The 20633-nt window shown below is 43.3% G+C and overlaps 1 protein-coding gene across 3 annotated transcripts in view; it reads left to right on the plus strand.

Annotated features, from left to right (window-relative positions):
* The window catches only part of LOC144509285 (grainyhead-like protein 3 homolog), a 102729-nt gene that overhangs the window by 60403 nt on the left and 21693 nt on the right, over positions 1-20633 (plus strand). For all 3 annotated transcript variants that reach the window (XM_078237909.1, XM_078237910.1, XM_078237911.1), the window contains exons 9-11: positions 10108-10266; positions 15475-15553; positions 20362-20501. In XM_078237909.1, coding sequence (XP_078094035.1) covers positions 10108-10266; positions 15475-15553; positions 20362-20501 — 378 coding nt within the window. The remainder of the gene's footprint in view (positions 1-10107; positions 10267-15474; positions 15554-20361; positions 20502-20633) is intronic.

A 20633-nucleotide genomic window follows, 5' to 3' on the forward strand; every position in this document is an offset into this window, starting at 1 on the left:
CCCCACAAGAGGAGAATCGTGTTTGCTACGAGGTTTAGATTTTGTGAAACATTATAACCCATAAGGTCGATATTGAAATTTAAACTAGCTTTATTTGAAATGTGCTCTATTCAACTGGCCCAAGTGCAAAATTGCAGAGGAGATCCAATCGCAATTATGGGTTGTAACAGCTATCTTCTTTCTGACAATCTTGCCAATTATCTCGGCAGTTCAATCGCTTTGCCAGTTTTGACTGCAAGACAATCTGGAGCTCATGTCTGTAGCCTCATAATATTTTCCCCGGAGGTAAACACGGAGGACAACATCCATTCTATTGTGGGAATCTGGAGGTGGTAGCCAGCGGTTTTATTATCCCATTTCCCTTCTGGAGAAAAAGGGTCATTTGCCCTCCAATCAATTTTTGATTTTTACATTCAAAAACTCTCAGGAGTAACATTAGTGACCAAATGGAATAAAACTGATCACTAGCTAGTTTAAGCATGAAGAGATGTGCTTAATTTTAAGATATATTAAAATAGGTGATTTTTTAAAAAAGTGAAGTTAACATATCTTATAAAAGTTACTTTACTGTAGATCTTTGTTCAGGTACAATAATTCTTGTCTCTTCCCTTTAGTGGATTGATCATCTTATATTAAGTATGTGTCCCCACCACCCAATAACTAAATTTATGATTGCATAAGCCAAAGGTGTAACAATAGCAACCTCTTGTGAGCTGAAGCAGATGCTATAGCCAGAATTCTTCGATCTCACTTGCCCTGCCATCGCTGCCAGTGAGAATGGAGAATTTGGCGCTCAGCCCAATCTCCATTCACTGCAGTGGGACCACAGAATCCCAGCCATGGGTGAGATTGGAGATTCCAGCCCATGTCCATCACACGTGCATGTCTTGAAGAAAATAACACTTGCTGAGATCAGGCCTAATGTAAGTTATTATGCTGCTTTATTTCATAGACAGCTTGTGGATTTACAGAGCAAATGCTAAGATTGGCCATCACAAGACAGTACAAAATAATGACTACACTAAACGTCCGCACATCAATTGGTCATCTTGTTTGTCTTAAACTCCTTCTAATTATTCCTTTACATTCCAATTTTGAGTCTGCTGCATGCCTCCTCAGTAGCCATCTGCTTGAAATCCTAACTTTTGGGGTGGAACCATGGCGGAGGTTGGCGTGTAAAATGTAGCAAACTGTTCGCATGTTCATTGGCTTTGTTGGGATTGTAAAATCTCACCAGCGTAAAATCCCACCCTGGGTGTGTATCCCTGACCTCCTTATCTCCTTATGTTCACAATCAAAGAAGATGCCTTTACCTAATCATGCTTTCATAGAATCGCTGCAGTGCAGAATTAGGCCATTTGGCCTATCGAGTCTGCACTGACCCTCCTGAGCACTTTTGAGTGCTGAGGACCAGGGAATTTCGAATGCAATGTGGGCCGGGGTGAGGTGAGGGCATTTATTGATTATTGCAACACCGTCATAAATTGCTTATTGTTTTCTATCCTTGGGAAAATAATTTCAATGCTTAGTTCACGAGCATGTTCTTCTCAATGTTATTTTGAAAATTTGCATGAAAATACTTGGCTTTGAAATCACAATGAATAAATGAAACTGTTTTCTGCAGCTTTTCTGTGGATAAACGGTCATAAAATTCCCAAAACGTTACAGTTGCAGTAAATAGCCTGATAGGCTGTTTTTGGAATCCACTTTTCCTCTTCTGGTTTGAGAACTGCTTCTAAATCTTGCTGGATTCCCTCCCCACTTTCCGAATAAATACAAGAAGAAACTCAGTAAATAAAACTCTTTTATTCAGAGAGGGGTTGGAACATGGAACGACAGGAGTAGTGGGTATTGATTGGTTGGCAAGTTGACTCTGATTGGCCAAGATTTTGCTAGGGACAAAGCAACAGGAAAGTATTGGCTCATCAAGCTCCCCAGTAAGTAAAAGAAAATTCTCCACCTGCAGTATACATTGTTGTGATTCTTTGAAACTTAGCACTCTTGTGTTTGTCCTGATGAGTCCAAGACAAAAATCTTGGGCAACATGACTCTCTTTTCAGCATTAATTAAGAGGTAGTGGGATTTTCCAGCCCCCTCTCCCCCACCCTCCATGGCATGTTCTCCGGTGGCGCAAGTGGCTTGCAATTGGCCGCCGACAGGACCGGAAGATCCCACTTACAGGAAGGGTCAGAAAATCCCACCCAAGGAGTTCTCAGGAGGCTTCACTTCGGGAACAGTTCGGAGCAAGCTGCTTAGAAAATGCTGAAAATCCACTGCTGCTGTAGTAAGCACATGTTGCAGTAAATATTATTTCCACCGACATAAGCAGGTCTCCAGTAAATGCCATATGGTCAATTTTGTGGGGTCCTACTTGTGGTGGGCATGTTCCATGTCAGTGGACGTGTGGTTTAAGATGGGGCGTGGTACATCACAAGCCTGATTTGATGCGCCATTTTTGGCAATGTGCAACTTTGAATATCTCTTAGGGTTAGAGGCCACATTGAATTTCACAAGTCTGAGGATAGGCTCCAGACACATCACTTATCACAGCCTCCTTAACACGTTCATCACACATCCTCGGGCTTGACCAGCTCAAGTAGATTTTTAAAGGGAGATTAATGACATTGCTGAGTGATTGTTGATTGGAATTTTACCTGAACGGTTGGTGAAAGAAGGCTTGATAACAATGTTAAATAGGGAATTTGATCTATAATTGAAAAGGAAAGAACTGGAGACAGGGGTGTGGCACTAACTGGGTAGCTCTTTCAAAGAGTTGGCATAGGCACAATGGGATCTTGTGGTACGATCCTATGGTTCTATGATTTTGTATTCTTCATTTTTTTTCCTGGCCAGTTCCACCCCTCTTTATGTTTGCTGCTGTTTTTAAAAAAAATGTATTTGTTCATGGGAGTCACTAATTGGGTTATCCATTCCTGAGGGCATTGAAGAGTCAACCGCATTGCTGTGGGTCTGGAGTCACATGTAGGCCAGACCAGGTAAGGATGGCAGATTTCCTTCTCTAAAGGGCATTAGTGAACCAGATGGGTTTTTCCCACAATCGTTTCATGGTTACCATTAGACTTTTAATACCCAGTTTATTTTTTTACTGAATTTAAACTTCACCATCTGCCATAGTGGGATTTGTACCCAGGTCCCCAGAGCATTAGTCTGGGCCACTAACCCAGTGACAATACCACTATACCACTGCCTCCCCATTGTTGCCATTTAAACAACAGTGGGGCTAAAAGGGTTAAATTATAAGGTCAGGTTGCATAGCCTAGGCTTGTATTGCCTTGAATATAAGAGATGAAGAGGTGGTTTATTTCAGCTGTTTAAGATAACGAAAGGAATTGACAGGATAGATGAAGAAATAGTATTTGGTCTGGTCTGTGCAGGATGAAGGAGCTGAACAAGGAGACACAGCCTTCGCATTAGGGATGGGCCCTTCAGGGGTGATGTCGGAATGATACTTCTTCATGCAAAGGGGAGTGGTGATTTGGAACTCTTCCTCTCTTCCCCCAAAAGGCTCTTGAGGCTTTGTTATCAAAAGTTTCAACACTGAGATGTATAGATTCTTGTTAGGCAAGGGTTTTAAGGATTCTAGAACCAGCAGGTGGAAGAAGTTAAGATACAGATCAGCTGTGATCCAACCGAATAGCAGAACATTTTCAAGTGATTGAATGGCCGCTTCTGAATCCTGTTTAAATTCCTTAGTGCATTTCCAAAGCATCACATGAACAAAATGAGTTCCAGAGGGAGTATATATTGGGGGTCATGGTGGCACAGTGGTTAGAACTGCTGCCTCACAGCTCCAGCGGCCTGCATTCAATTCCGGCCTTGAGTGCCTGTCTGTGCGGAGTCTGCATGTTCTCCCCATGTCTGCGTGGGTTTCCTCCGGGAGCTTCGGTTCCCTCTCTCAGTCCAAAGATGTGCGAGTTATCATAGAAGAATCATAAAAACCCTACAGTGCAGAAAGAGGCCATTTGGCCCATCGAGTCTGCACCGACCACAATCCCACCCAGGCCCTGCCCCCATATCCCTACATATTTACCCACTAATCCCTCTAACCTACGCATCTCAGGACACTAAGGGGCAATTTTAGCACGGCCAATCAACCTAACCTGCACATCTTTGGACTGCGGGAGGAAACCGGAGCACCTGGAGGAAACCCACGCAGACACGAGGAGAATGTGCAAACTCCACACAGACAGTGACCCAAGCCGGGAATCGAACCCAGATCCCTGGAGCTGTGAAGCAGCAGTGCTAACCACTGTGCTACTGTGCCGCCCATGTTACTTTACTTTTATGTTGAGACCTTTTGTATCAGAGGGATTAGTAGGGTAAATATGTGGGGTTACATGGATAGGGCCTGGGTGGGATTGTTATTTGTGCAGGATCGATGGGCCGAATGGCCTGCTTCTGCACGGTAGGGATTCTATGCTATGATTTTATAAGAACAAGTGATCTGCACCTGGCACTAAGGGTCCCTCCTTAAGAACAGAAAAGGAGTATTTGATTATCACAGAAACATTATCATGAAGGTCCAGAAAGCAGTCGCAATGCATTCCTTCTGAAGCAGTCCAATAACTTGCTTCATTTGTAGGAGATGTCAGAGGAATAGCAATTCAAAGAGACCAGGGTTGACCTCTGTACTGGCCACACCTGACAGCAGAGGAGGACCTCAGTCTGAATGTCTTGAGCATCTGTTTATTGTTATTTGGCTGCAATTCCAGCTTCAAGGAAAGTATGCAATCCAGTTTTGGCAGGGTGAAAGATTACAAGTAAAATGTGGCAGGACCTGCCTTCTGTCCTGTGACAGCTGCCATGAACCATCTTTGCAAAATTGGCAATTATTTTCACTGAGTTAAGGGCTGCTGCAATATACACAATTCCTATCACAACTCCAAAAGCCGTGAAGTTTAAGAATTTATGAAATTCTTAAATTGGTCTGATTGCATTTGATTGTCGATGGCTTAATAGCATCGCCTTACTGAAGATCACTGTCTAAATGATTCTTGTACAATAATTTGTAGGATATATTTGAACGCAATATTGTTGAGTTAAAGTTACATCTGCAGAAAAATCTGCGTATAATCATACAATAGAATGATAACCTGTTAGTAAAGTTACTCTAAGAGGTGGGATGTGGGCATCATTCTATTGGGTATGTAATATTCCTGAGGGCATGTACTCAATAATGTACACCTTGAAAATTACCTGAAATGTTCCAAATCTTCCTCCCTAAAGGCTGTAGGGTGTGGAATCACACACTACATTCAAGCTAATTACAGACCAGGGCAGGCAAGGAGAAAGAAAGTGTTGTATCCCCCTCTGTTGTCCCTCTGTCTCCCTAGCACCTGTTCTTTGAGGTTCTATAGTAATTTGGAATTATTTCCTTAACTGCTACATGGCAACAATGAGGTGGCTTCCTGCGAAACAAGCAACCTTTAGTGCTCACTTGTTACGTTCATGTTCCTTTCTTGTCAAGCAGAACAAGGAAATAAAGTTTCTTAAAAAAAATGTCTGATCCAGCTGTGACAGATGATTTAAAACTCCTTTGACAGCACGGTCTATAAATGCGCTTGAAACGAAACTCCTTGAGGGTCTGATTGTAATCGGTGTGCAGCTGCCCCAGTTTGGTCGGCTGAAGGAAACTTGAGTAAGATGGAGAGAAAAGCCACATGACTGGAACGAGATTAAATTGTAGTCCAACCCCCGCCACCCCCCCACCTCAAAAAAAACTATTTACAGTTCAATTAGTTTTCTTTAACTACGGATTTTTTACAAAACAATTTTCGAAATATGTGATGCAGGTTTGAAATGATGCTCTGTGGTCTTAAGCACATGACCACTTTGCATTTGTGCAGTCAAATCACACAGCATAATTCTGAGGTCCGAAGAATATGTCAGATACTAATTAGAATTGAGCTGCAGGGCAGATTTGTCATTTATTATGGCAATGCTGTTATTTTCCTTTTGTTTTGCAATAGAAATTTTAGATGGCAGCTTGTTTCAGGATTTATGCGCAATTATTTAATGTGGATTGATTTACGCAGTGACTTTACATAGTATTGTATAATATTAAATAATGGTAGAGTTCTGATAGCTTTTCATTTTCTTTAAAAGACACTTTTTTCGCCATTTCGTTACTCAGTGCTAAATTATGGGTCGCATCAGTTCCCCTACCCCAGCCCACACCAGTTGGGGGAGGCCCCTGGTTTGATTTGATTATTATTGTCATGTGTTGGGATATAGTGAAAAGTATTGTTTCTTGCGTGATGTATAGACAAAGCATGCCATTCATAGAGTACCAAAGGGAGAAGGAAAGGAGTGGGTGCAGAATATAGTGTGACAGTCATAGCTAGGGTGCAGAGAAAGATCAGCTTAATTTATGGTAAGTCCATTCAAAAGTCTGATGGCAGCAGGGAAGAAACAGTTCTTGAGTTGGTTGGTACATGACCTCAGATTTTTGTATCTTTTTCCCGACGGAAGAAGATAGAAAAGAGTATGTCTGGGATTCTTGATTATGCTGGCTGCTTTTCCGAGGCAGCGGGAAGTGTGGATGCAGTTATTGGATGGGAGGCTGGTTTGCGTGATGGACTGGGCTACATTCACAACCCTTTGTAGTTTCTTGTGGTCTTGGTCAGAGCAGGAGCAATACCAAGCTGTGATACATCCGGAAAGGTTGCTTTTGATGAGGGGTACACGTGGTGTCTTGTCGCCATTTGATAGTTAATGGCTGATGGTACAGTACCAAGGGAGTGCTACACTGTCAGACGTGTCCTATTTCAGATGAGGCATTAAACTGAGGCCTGGTCTGCCCCCTCAAGTGGGTGTAAAAGATTCATGGCACTATATCAATGAAGACAGCGATGTTCTTCCCTTTGTCCTGGCCAAAAGTTATTCCTCAATCAACATCACAAAAACAAATGATCGGGTCTTTTTCACATTACTGTGTGGAAATTGACTGCAGTGTTTCTTATATCACAAGTGTCATGAAATAAATTCAAATCTTTCTTTATGATAAGATGTCACTCAGTTACTGTATCTGTAAGGTCTGTCATGAATTGAATATATATATAATATATATAAAACTGAGGAGGAGCTGGGTGGAACATAAACAAGTGTTCAGGAGTCATTTATCTCTATCTCCACTAGTTGGTTAATGCTGGCAGGGATGCCAGTTAACAGCATCTCCTGCTATGGGGAATGATGTGTGACATGGGCGAGTGGCCTCAGGTGCTTACAGAGGCAGCACGGTGGCACAGTGGTTAGCATTGCTTCCTCTCAGTACCAGGGACCTGGGTTCAATTCCGGCCTCAGGTCATTGTCTGTGTGGAGTCTGCAAGTTCTCCCCGTGTCTGCGTGGGTTTCCTCCGGGTGCTTCGGTTTCCTCCCACAGTCCAAGGATGTGCAGGTTAGGTGGATTGGCCAAGTTAAATTGCCCTTTAGTGTCCCAAGATGTGCAGGTTAGGGGGATTAGTGGGGTAAATATATGAAGTTATGGGAAAAGGGCCTGGGTGGAATCCTCTGTCGGAGAGTCAATATAAACTCGATGGGCTGAATGGCTTCCTTCTGCACTGTCGGGATTCTATGATATTAGTGAACCAGATGGGTTTTCCGACAATCGACAATGGTTGTCAGTAGATTCTTAATTCCAGATATTTTTTATGGAATTCAAATTTCACCAGCTGCCGTGGCAGGATTCGAACCCAGGTCCCCAGAATATTAGTTGATTTTCTGGATGAATAGTCTAGTGATAATACCACTAGGCCATTGCCTCTCCATAACTGAGGCCTGCGATTGGGCTGACAGTGTCTACCTCCTACCCACTTTGCTTACTAATGACGATTCCAGAGGTGGCCAATTAGGAAGTTGCCTCCGATAATATTGCCGAGCTGTTCTCACTGCTGGCAAGTGCAGGCTCAGAACACCCGTGATGTTAGGATTCCAACGTCCATGGTAAAATTCAGACCATACAAGGCATTTGAAACATACTCCTGCCAAAACAGATGAACGTATGAATTTGCCAGCAAACAAATATCCACCAAACCAATGCCAGAAACAAAAGGTCTCCTTTATTTGAAAGTCTAATTGAAATATTTGCATGGGGACCTCATGGATGCTGATCCCCAGGTAACTGAAATTTCCAAATAGCTCTGAAACAGAGTTCCTCCAGTCGATTGATTTTGGATGCCTCAAGCCGCTGGCTCTCTGTCACCCCCAGCTATTGTGAGGCCCAGTTGGATAGTAATGTCGTAAACAAGCTGAATCGGGTGAATGATCAGCAGAATCTGGTCGTTTGCCACATGATCATCATGAAAGGAATATAGCACGTAGTTGATATTAATTTCAATAAGGTTACACATGATTGGTTTTATTACAGCTCGGACTTCATTATCCTGACAGTAAAGCAACAGATGTGTATGCTTTGTGCAATAAATACTCTGAAGAGCTTCACTTGGATTTGTTTGGACATAGTTGGAAGGTTCTGCAACATTTTCACAGCTATCGATTTGTGCATCAGTCATGAGCAAATAATTCCTGTGTTTCTTTTTGTAAAAATCACACTCTGCAGACATCAGGACAACTCTTGAAATTATATTCGTGTTGGCAGGTCATTTCATTAGTAAAAGTATGATAGAGCTTCAAGTCCATCAAATAATACTATCTCACTCTAAAGTTAAGATCATAAGAATTAGGCCCCTTGAGCCTGTTCCAAGATTCCATATATTCATAGCCAATCTTATGCCTCAACTTCACTTTCCCACCCACTGCCCATATCCCTTGATTGTCTTAAACCCCAAGAATCTACCTACCCAAGCCTTAAATATACTTGCCAATGGAACGTCCACAACCTGTAGGGTAGAGAATTCCAAAGATTGAAAACCTTTTGAGTGAAGAAATCTCTCTTCATTTCAGTCTTAAATGATTGCGCACTCACCTCCCCCACATCCTTAGATGGTCCTCCTATGTTTTACATTTCCCAGCAATGAGGGAACATTCTCTCAGTGTCTACCTTGTTAAGTCTCTTCAAGTCTCTTGTAGGTTTCATTGAGAAAACCACTCATTCTTCAAAATCCAAAGAACATAGGCCTGATTTACTCAGCATCTAATGATAGAACAGTGCACTAATTCCAGGAGAGAATCCAGTGAACCTGTGCTTAATCACCTCCAATGCAAGTATATCCTTCCATAGATATGGCGAATAAAACAGTAGTCCAGCTGTGGTCTTACAAAGGCCCTGTGCAGTTGTAGCAACACTTCCTTACTTTGTACTCCAAACGCCTTGCAATAAAGGCCAACACATACTAATTGCCTTTCCTAATTGCTTGCTGTAACTGCACACTAACTTTCTGTACCCCCTTGTACAATTACATCCAAGTCTCTCTCAACATTTCATAGAATCATAGAATCCTTACAGTGCAGAAGGAGACCATTCGGCCCATCGACAACAATCCAACAATAATCCAACCTAGGCCCTATCCATATAACCCCACGTATTTACCCTGCTAGTCCCCCTGACACTAAAGGGCAATTTAGCATGGCCAATCAACCTAACCCACATATCTTTGGGCTGTGGGAGGAAACCAGAGCACCTGGAGGAAACCCCCGCAGACACGGTGCAAAAGTGCAGACTCCACAAAGACAGTGACCAAAGACCAGAATTGAACCTGGGTCCCTGGCGCTGTGAGGCAGCAGTGTCTAACCACTGTGCCACCGTGCCGCCGTTTAGATTTAGAAGTTTCATACCATTTTAAAAATATTTCACAATTCTAATCTCACGACCAAAGTGAAGAACCTCACACTTCCGCACATCATAACCCATCTGCCATCTTGTTGCCCACTCACTTTAACCTGTTTAGCGCAGAGTACCAGTGATTATCCGTAGGATCCACCTATAAAAAAGAGTTCATTTGAAATACTTCTTTCAGTAAATGAGAATTTTAATGTGTCACCTGCTCCCCAGAGATAATCATAATCTGAATCCTCTAACAATTCAGTCCAAAATTCCCAGTCTCACCCAAATGGATACTTTAATTATAAAAGGAGCATTGATCAGTGTGCAAAAAAGATAATTTTTCCATTTTCTTTTCTCTCCAATAGGTTTACATTGGTATTAACTGCCTTAGTACGGACTTCTCCTCACAGAAGGGAGTCAAAGGTCTTCCCCTGAATCTCCAGATAGACACCTACGACTGTGAAGCCAAATCAGACAAGCCTATTCACCGGGCCGTCTGTCAGATCAAAATATTTGTGGACAAGGTACAGTTTGATCTGCGCTTGTTTGGATGTTGATGTCTTGTAGCATGATCTTATAACATGATCTTATTGAAACAAAAATACCTTGAGGGGACTGGATGGGGTGGATACAGGAAGGATGTTTCCTCTTGTGGGGGTGAAACTAGAACTGAGGAACATAGTTTAAGAAGAAGTGGGCTCCTCTCTAAGGCAGAGATGAGGAGAATTTATTTTCTCTCAGATGGGCATTAGAATTCTCTTCCCCGGAAGGTAGGGTCTTTAAATGTATTCAAGGCTGAGTTGGATAGACTTTAGTTAGGCAAGGGAGGCAAGGTTTATGGGGGGGCAGAGAGCAACATGAAATTAAGACCACAACCAGATCAGCTATGACCGTAATGAATGGTGGAGCAGGCTTGAAGGGCCAATGGCTTACTCCTGCTTCTAAGTCCTATGTCCCATAATTAGCAAAGGTCAAGAAATATAGATAAGAAAAATAAAAAGTGGATACATTGTGGGAAAAAAAGTTTCAGATATCAACAAAAAGAAAATGGTGATTGTGGCTGATCATAGTTTAATTCCCAGTAAGTATCAAACCACAGCACAAATATGCCCTCCCTTCAGTCCTGATTGGTACAAAATTGTTAGCCTTGCTCAGTGACACGAAGGATAGTTTAGAAAATGTAAATGTTCCATAAAAGCTGCTCTTCTGAGTTTGGAGATTAAAAAATTATTTGACAGAATATCAAGAGCATTAGTATGAAGGTGACAATAGTATAATTTGTATGAAAATTTATTTAAATATTTTGGTCACAGAAAACAATCCATTAAGTTTCCAATGGCTACATTCTAATATTGTGAACATTCTAGTTAGTTGCTAATGCCAAACTGGATTTGGTAAAGGATTGGTGTATTGCGTCATTCATTTTCGTGCATTGATAAACTGCAGATCATATTTGTAATTAGGTATATTCAACGTTGTGGCTTATTATGGACAAGAGCCATAAATTTTATCTTTTTATTGCAAAGAGTTAACATAATGGGAGAAAATATATCCTGCTCTCCTCCCTGTCTGAAACCCCTATTGATGTCAGTGGATAAAGATTTTTTTTCTCTTTGTGCATAAGATGAACCTCCGATAAAAAAGGAAATGTTCTGCCATTGCTGCAATGAAAACAATCTCAGTGATAGGAATATACATTGCACAACTGAAATGCCAAAACCTGCAAAATAGTTTTTTTCGAACACTTTGGGTGAGTGCAGTTGAGGAATGCCCCCTGACTTGTGCGCATATAGCCTGAGTGATTGAGTTAAGTCAGTTCTTTGGATCTTGATTACTCCATTGAAACTGATGAAACGATAAGCAGAAAATGCTGGAAAAGATCTGTCGGCTTCTCATCAGTTCATGCCCTGAGTGGGCAAGTTCTAAATAAAAACGTGGCTATCAAAGTCTGTTTCTAGGTTCTATGCTTTGCAGACCCTGGGCGGGATTTTCCGGCCATGCTCACCCTAAAATCGGAAAATCCCACCCGAGGTCAACGGACCTTTCCATTGTCCGCCCCTCTCCTGCTACGATTCCCGTGGCAGGTGGGGTGGGAAAATTCCCCCCCCCATCTCTGGAAGGTAAACCTTTTCGAGGCAACGCATGAGACCTCTAACCTAGTCATTTAAAACTTGAATTGATTTGATTTATTATTGTCACATGTATTAGGATACAGTAAAAATAATTGTTTCTTGCACACTATACAGCATACCGTTCATAGAATACATAGGGGAGAAGGAAAGGAAAGGGTGCAGAATGTAGTTTTGCAGTTACAGATAGGGTGAAGAGAAAGATCAGCTTAATATATGATTAGACCATTCACGATGGCACAGTGGTTAGCATTGCTGCCTCACAGTGCCAGAGACCCAGGTTCAATTCCGGGCCTTGGGTGACTGTCTGTGTGGAGTTTGCACGTTCTCCCTGTATCTGCGTGGGTTTCCTCCAGATGCTCCATTTGCCTCCCACAGTCCAAAGATGTGCGGGTTAGGTTGATTGGACATGCTAAATCGCCCCTTAGTGTCAGGGGGATTAGTAGGATAAGTACATGGAGTTACGGGGATAGGGCCTGAGTGGGATTGTTGTCGGTGCAGGCTCGATGGGCCAAATGACTTCCCTCTGCACTGTAGAGATTCTATGAAAAGTCTGATGACAGCAGGGACGAAGCTGTTCTTGAATCTGTTGGTACGTGATCTCAGACTATTGTCTCTTTCCCCTGATGTTTATGTTTATAATAGTGAGTGAGACACCTGCTTTCTCAACAGGTGATCAAACCCATTTTGTCATAGATTAGACAGGTACATAGTGTTACTGTTACTAGTGGGAAAGTTATGAAAGAGTGATTCCGCAAAGTTAGGAGTGCATTAGTAGATGTTTGACTGTATTTTTACATTGATTGGATGTCGGGTGAATGCAATTGGAAGGCTTCTAGTTCTTAACGGCACTTAGTTAGCAATTCAGCCCTGGTTGGAAAATGCCATCTTGTTGACTGCAATGGCTGCGGAGTATTCTATAAAACTTGCACTGGCTGAAGAGCCATTGTTATAATAAACCTCTTGTGTACTACAGAGGTCTTTTGGCGTAAGTGTGTTTTTCTTTTCCATTGTGAATAATGGTAAAAAATGAAAAGAGATAGGATCTCTTTTAAAACCCGAGCTAGGATTAGTGAAAGATATGTAATATATACCTGAGGCATCAACCATCACAAAATAACAGATGGAGCTGAAATGGAATGTGACAGTGAAAGAGAGAATGGGTGAGAAAGAACTCCTTGGAGTTTAAGGTACACCCAAAGTGTAGAAACAGTCTGTTTTGTTTATCCGGTGATATGGTATGTGGACCTAAACACCACCCTTATATTTTCAAAAGCCGTGTAAATGCATGGGTTTGGAAATGAATAACAATCTGATAGTTTGTCTCCTGACCAGATACTTTGCATAGACAGTAGATAGATTCAGTTAGATAGAACTGTAAGGAGCACTAGTCTATTTTTTTCAAGTGCTTTAATCAGATTAAAGTGATAGGTTAGCAATGCCTAAAGGAGGTAAAGAGATCAATTGGATTGCTACAAAAAGATGTACGCAATGGTGCTCCCCAGGGCTGAATATGGGGACCACTGCTTTTTTCAGATATATCAATGGCCTGGAATTGATATTATACATTATAATATCAACATCTGCAGATGATATGAAACTTGCAAATGTAGTAAAGTGAGGCTAATAATAAAAGACATCAAGAGGACATACCATAGAATCATAGGGTGGAATTTTCCGGCCACACTCGCTCTTAAAACGGACCTTTCCATGATCTGTCCCTCACTTCGCTCCAATTCCCGTGGCGGGCGGAACAGAAAATTTGCCCCATAGAATCCCTTCAGTGCAGAAAGGCCATTCGGCCCATTGAGACTGCACTGACAACAATCCCACCCATAACCCACATATTTACCTTGCTAGTCCCCCTGACACTGAGGGGCAATTTAGCATGGCCCATTAACCTAACCCACGCTTCTTTGGACTGTGGGAGGAAACCGGAGCACTCGGAGGAAACCCACGCGGACACGGGGAGAACGTGCAAACTCCACACTGACAGTGAGCCAAGGCCGGAATTGAACACGGGTCCCTGGAGCTACGAGGCAGCAGTGCTAACCACTGTGCCACTGTGCCACCCTATAAATTAAAGTAAAATACCTCGGATGCTGGAATCTGAAAAAAAAAACAGAAAATGCTGGAAGAGCTCGACAGGTCTGGCAGGGAGAAAATAGCATTAATATTTTGAGTCCATCTAACTCTTCTGGCAGTTGATCCCACTGATGGGAATGGAAAATCTGCCTATTGTGTTCAATTCTGGAACCATGAGACTTTAATGATGCAGAAGAGATTTGCTGGACTGGTGACAGGGAAGAGGGACATCAGTTACGTGTAGAGGCTGAGGGTGTTCTTAGAATAGAGAAAGATAAGAAGAAATTTGTTGGAGGTGTTCCAAATCCTGAATGGATTTGATTGAGTAAATAAAAAGAAATGATTTCCACGAGCAGATGGGTCTGTAACCAAAACACACAAGTGACAAGCAAAAGAACTGGAGGTGACAGGAGGAAACATTTCTTTACAGAGTGAGTTGTTACAATCATTACACAAAGGATACAGAGTTAAGGTGACTCACAAATTCTGGAACCATAGGGACAGATTCACCAGTAACATTCAAAAGCAAGTTAGATAAATACTTTAAAGGAGCAAAGTTAAAGGGTTATGGGGAAAGAACAGAGAAATTAGATTAATTGGATATCTTAACCAAAGAGCTGGCACAGGCATGGTGGACTGAATGGCCTCCAGTGTTGTATCATTCTATGATTCTACAATTGGATCTGCCAACAGGAAATACAATGTGTGGATTCTTTGAGAATGATGATGTAGCATTTGGTTGTTAGTGCCTTATAGAAACACAGAAACAAGGAAAATAGAAGCAGGAGTAGGCCATTCGGCCCTTCGAGCCTGCTCTGCAATTCATTATGATCATGGCTGATCATCAAAGTCAATGTCCTGATTCCATCTTCCCCCCATACCCCTTGATCCCTTTAGCCTCAAGAGCTATATCTAGTTCCTTCTTGAAACCACACAATGTTTTGACCTCAACTACTTTGTGTGGTAGTGAATTCCACAGATCTAATTCCTTCTTGAAATCACACAATCGCCAGAATTCTACCGCCCCGCTGGCCACAGAATCAGAGCGGGTGAGGGGCGGACAACAGAAATGTTCATTGACCTTGGGCGGGAATTTCTGGTCTTGCTCAAACAAGGTTGTAAAATCCCGCCCAATGTTTTGACCTCAACTACATTCGGTGATAGTGAATTCCACACATTCACCACCCTCTGGGTGAAGACGTTTCTCCTCACTTCGGTGCTAAAAGGTTTACCCCTTATCCTCAAACTTGTCCAGGACTCTCCCACCATCAGGAACATTCTTTCTGAATCTACCCTGCCTAATCCCGTTAGAATTTTATAAGTTTCTATGAGATCCCTCGCACTCTCCTAAACTCCAATGAATATAATCCTAACCGACTCACTACTGCTTATACAGTCCTGTTGCAATTAACCATTTGAATTTTACACAAGGAAGCAAGTTGCTTCCTGTTAACAACTTAACTTGAAGCTCACAATCTGGAGAGTGATTCCATATTCTTCTTCTGTCCTTTGTTCCAGGGTGCTGAGAGGAAAATGAGAGATGAAGAGCGCAAACAATCAAAAAGAAAAAGCAAGTTCCCAGATTCCACCACGGACAGTAAGTAAAACACTGTCCGGAATTCTCCGGTCTTGTATGCCCCACTACTACTGTCAACACTCAGTCAAATCTCCATTCACCGCAGCAGGATCAGGTAATCCCAGCCACGGGCGAGATCGGGGAATTCCAGCCACTGTTTGGGATGGCATGACAAAACCCTACAGAATAAAGTGGATGAAAATCATAATAGCACAAGACTCTATCTCCAGCACAACAATCGCGGGAGCAAAGTCAAGAATGTACAAAATATATGCTCTGTCCTGAACAGGAAATATTCAACTTGAAGAACTCGAAGGAGGATAAGATTTAATTCTCTGTGAAATATCAGGAGAAAGATCACTTTTTTAAAAACTAAATTCTAATTCTAATTCTAAGTTCTAATTCAGAAAATGGTAAAAATACACAGCAAGTTAGTCAGCCATCAGTAGAGAGAAATGTATACCCTTCATCGGACTAATGGCAAAGAGGTGAACAGACATTTTAGTGAGATTACAAAACAGAGAGAAAAAGGTGGAGCAAGAGACAGGGAGAGATGGTCTACACAGAGGGAGTTAATGCATCATTAAACTTCAGAGCTCCTCAGTTTTCTCTGACAACCCCATTTCCCACAGAGCTTCTGAAACTTGGCGCAGTGGTTAGCGCTGCTGCCTCACAGCACCAGGGACCCGGGTTCGATTCCCGGCTCGGGTCACTGTGTGTGTGGAGTCTGCACGTTCTCCCCGTGTCTGCATTGGTTTCCTCCAGATGCTCCGGTTTCCTCCCACAGTCCGAAAGACGTGCCGGTTAGGTGCATTGACCATGCTAAACTGTCCCTCAGTGTACCTGAACAGGTGCCAGAGTGTGGTGACTGGGGGGGGGGGGGGTCTTCACAGTAACTTCATTGCAGTGTTAATGTAAGCCTACTTGTGACACTAATAAATAAACTTAAATCTCTCCCGTTTCCTTCAAACGGACCCTGCATCCCGCCCTTTCCCCGTTGTTTGTTCTTATCTCTCCCCTTCCTCTCACAACATCAGTAGAGTCCTTCTTGTTTTCACTTTCTGTTCAATTCGCAGCTCCCCTTCAACCATTTTCACTGTATATAAAATGATCCCACAGATTAAGCATGTTTTCCTCAGCTCTCTCTGTCTTTCAAAGGGTCTGGTTCCCTGAACAATACTCTTGCAAAATCTTTCACCATCCCCACTTCCAGCTACCCTTCTACTGGTGCCCTCCCCTGCAGACACAGTAGATGCCCATTTCCTTCTGTCACATCATTACCCAGTGTCTCAAACACTCCATCTTCTCAATCTTACCTTCCAGCCACCTCCAAACTGGGAAACCCAAATGGAGCTTACATGGCTGTTTTGCTGAATATCTCTGTTACCCTGAACTGACCGTGCCTCTTCACCTTAACATTCGCTTTTCCATTTCCAACCTGACATCCAAATGTTTCCTGCTGAAACTCCAAAGTAAGACTCAAAAGCAACAATCCTCGACTGGGTCAGGGGCAGGAGCGGAGGAGGGCAGGACCGTCCCGTGTGCCAGTTTCCATTCTGCCCCCCCCAAACCGGGCCGTTTTCCTGAAATGAAAAACATCAGGGGGTGGGGGTTGGTGGTGGAGGTTGTGGCAGGTGATGGTGGCAGGGCTCTCAGCCCTCACCAATTCAACCAATTAATGGCAACCTGAAGCCAACTGGAGGAGACCAGATGGGATTTTCCAGTTGGCCTCTAGGTGCACATGGGTGGCAGAGGCTGGCGTAGCCGCCTGGAGGTGGCCTCCTGACTCCAGGCCTAGAGACCCTCCCTGCACTGCCAGGCTGCTGCAGGAGCCATAGGTTGCCCTGGAGAGGGCTCCACAACCCTCCCTTCCCCCCACCTCCAACCTCACCCCTGTCCTCAGACCATAGTATGGCCTTGCTGCAAATGTCATTTTTTATTTTAAATTTAATATAGTTGGAATGACAATACAGTGTCATGAAAGAGGATTTGCTAATATATTAAAGATAATCATTTAAATATGTGCTCATGCTAATATATATGCCATCAGGGGAAGTTATGAAGTGTCACGTGATTCAATTCTCTTGCGCAGTGTTAGCTGAAGCAACAACAAGTTGCCATTGAAGCTTTGTGCTCAAACTTTCTGTCTGCCCTTCAGTTTCCTGTATGTCAACCTAGAAAGTGATAATACAACTGGCATCTCCATTCTGAAGCATCCTTTCCCTCAATTAACTGCCACGGCATCCAATGGCTGCCTTCAAGCTATAAAACCTCTGATTGGCCCTCCAGTTTCAAGAGCCCGCCCACCACCCTTAATTGGTTAGCAACCGCTAATTAGTCCCTCTGAGAAAAATCACGTTGAGTGACTCTTCCCCCCCACGTTCAATCTCCTAATCCCCATTTCAGCCTAACCGTGAGGTTCACTAGCTCGCAGGAAAAATCCTGCCTCTTATCTATCTTGTCTTAACTGAGATTTTCATAGAATCCTGACCCATTCGGCCCATCGAGCCTGCACCGACAACAATCCCACCCAGGTCCTATCCCTGTAACCCCTCCCTGTATTTACCCTGCTAATCCCCCTGACATGGTCAATCAACCTAACTCGCACATCTTGGGAGTGTGGGAGGAAACCGGAGCGCCAGGAGGAAACCCACGCAGACACGGGGAGAACGTGATGCTGGGAGCTTCAGACCCAGCTGCACTCCATATTCTCTTCATAACAGTTGTTGCTTGCGATGTCGGAAGGGCCTGGCAATTTCTGGGAGGAGGGTGGGCTGACAGTTTTCAGGATTCGGAGCTAGCTGTAACCTGGGACCTCAGCGTATGATCATTCTTCATCCTCTTGTCTCCTGGGATTCTCCTCTTCGGTTAGAATTCAATTCCTGCCGCAAACACATCTTTTACATTTTTCCTCTTCTGTTGTTTATTTATTTCGCAAATGTTTGTTCTGCATGTGACTCTCCTTTGCCTTTTCAACCCTTTCCCCCATTATTTCCACATTCTTTTGCTCTTTCCATATGTCTGTATTATCTTTTAAATCACTTATTTTCTACTTGACAGCTTTCAGGCTATTTAATTCATTAATTACCTTGCTATAATTGGTCCTTTTCCTCTTATCTTTCACCATTATTTCCTCTCCAACTTCTTAACTTTACTAAACTTACTCTTTATTGTTTAATCTTCAGTCTGATGAAGAATACATCCCACGATGTTACATACCCTGCTTTTTCTCATTACAGATATTGACTGACCTGCTTTGTGTTTTGCATTATATTTTGCTTTCATTTGGGGTTTCTAGGAGATACATTTTTTGTTTTTTATTTTTTTACTGTGGGATTCTCACTCGGAGTGGCCATGAGGGTTCTGGTGTTTGAAACCCAGCTTTTCCATTTGTGCCACTGGGGATATTCCTCCCGAGATAAAAGCATTTTGCAAAGTACAGCTCTGGTTGACACTGTAAGTACAGTCAGAGTGAGTGAACAGAAGATTAGATCGATTCAAAAAATTTGGAAGGAATGGACTCCGTGCTCCTGATATTCTCAGAGAGGCGGGAAGGCGACAGGAAACAGGGGATCGCAGAGCTCCTACAAAACTAAGCAGCAAGTCCTCATTATCATTTACCACCCAGCATCCCTTTCTCGCCCAGTAGCCAGCCCAATTGATAGGCAAACCAATGACCAGGCTTGGCGTTGGGGTGGGCTGGGGAGAACCAGCCACAGAAGGCCACAGCCAGAGGTATTCAGCAGTAATGTGGCGAGAAGGGGGAGGGGGGGTGGAGTTGGGGGGCAGGTCAATATTATGACTTCAATGAGACCCATAAGTTTGGCCTCTTGGAGTATGAGCTTCCTGATTGGGCAGACAATTATGACCTCAATCAGGGAGCTCATACTCCAAGAGGCCAACCTTATGGGTCTCATTGAAGTCATAATATTCACCTCCCCCCCGCCCCCTCCCCCCCCCCCCCCCCAACCCCCCTTCACCTGTATATGAGAGTGTCAGGTCCACTGGCATTCCTGATTCTGACTTTGTACCAGAAGCACACAAGGAGTGGTATTGAGTTTGTAAATAAAGGGAATCTGGTGAAGGGAGACCACCCTCTGAGGAGTTATTTTAGTCAGCATTTACAGTTTTGGGGGAAGAGCAGATATTGAGGCTGGTAGCGTGGAGGGAGTCAACAATTGGCAAAAGGAGAGAGACTATGATCTGCAGGTAGGAGGTTGAAGGCTTCTTTGAGCGACCCATTCCTGCTCCTCCTGGCCCACAAGAAGTGCTGGAAAAGGCATTTAGTTGGTGGCTCCTGCTTTTTTTTCAATACTGGGCTTTCTGACTCAATGCAAGCTGACTCAGCAATGCAATTGGGATCCGGGTTTAATACGGTAATGAAGCACCTCTCCTCTCCGTGTTGGTACATTCAGGTGCCATGAAATCCACAGCCATAAAAACTGTGACGGGCACATGATTTCCAATCTCATTTTGCGCATTTGATGGTTTAACCTCTGTGCCCCCCCCCCTCCCCCCCCCCCCCCCTCCCCCCCCCCCCCCCCCCGCCCCCACCTCCCGCCACCCCCACTGCAACCCTCTGCCATTTGTCTTTGGGGTGGTTAGCTTTGATAATGTCTTTTCTTAGATCTTGATTTCTTCTGCTCTGTTGGAGTGATTGAAGATTGTAAAGTTTGCAATAGCTGTGGTGGGTGGGAATTTGGCCCCAGTCTCTGAAGGCTGTTAAACCTGAGTGAGGGTATCTGCAAAGCCCTTTCCTATCTGTATTCATTATCAACCTGCAAAGAAATACGCTCTTAATCTTCCGTCTCATCCTTTTCATTTAACAGCCATCATCAGCAAGAGGATTTCACGGCCAGACCACAAAGGAAATGATATTACATACTTCAAGCCAATATCAGATCTAATTTCTCCTCCAGTTCTATTCACCCCAGAAGCCCATATTCTTTATTCACAACGGACTGGATTGGTAAGTAAGTGCACCGATGAGTGCAATAATAATGTAGAAAGATCGTTACTATTTATTTTACAAGTCTCCAGTTGAGATTTTTATTTCCTTTCTTATTCTTACCCAAGTTGAATCTAATGGGCAAACAACAAA

Source organism: Mustelus asterias, chromosome 21 (genome assembly GCF_964213995.1).
Source record: "Mustelus asterias chromosome 21, sMusAst1.hap1.1, whole genome shotgun sequence".
NCBI lineage: Eukaryota > Metazoa > Chordata > Chondrichthyes > Carcharhiniformes > Triakidae > Mustelus > Mustelus asterias.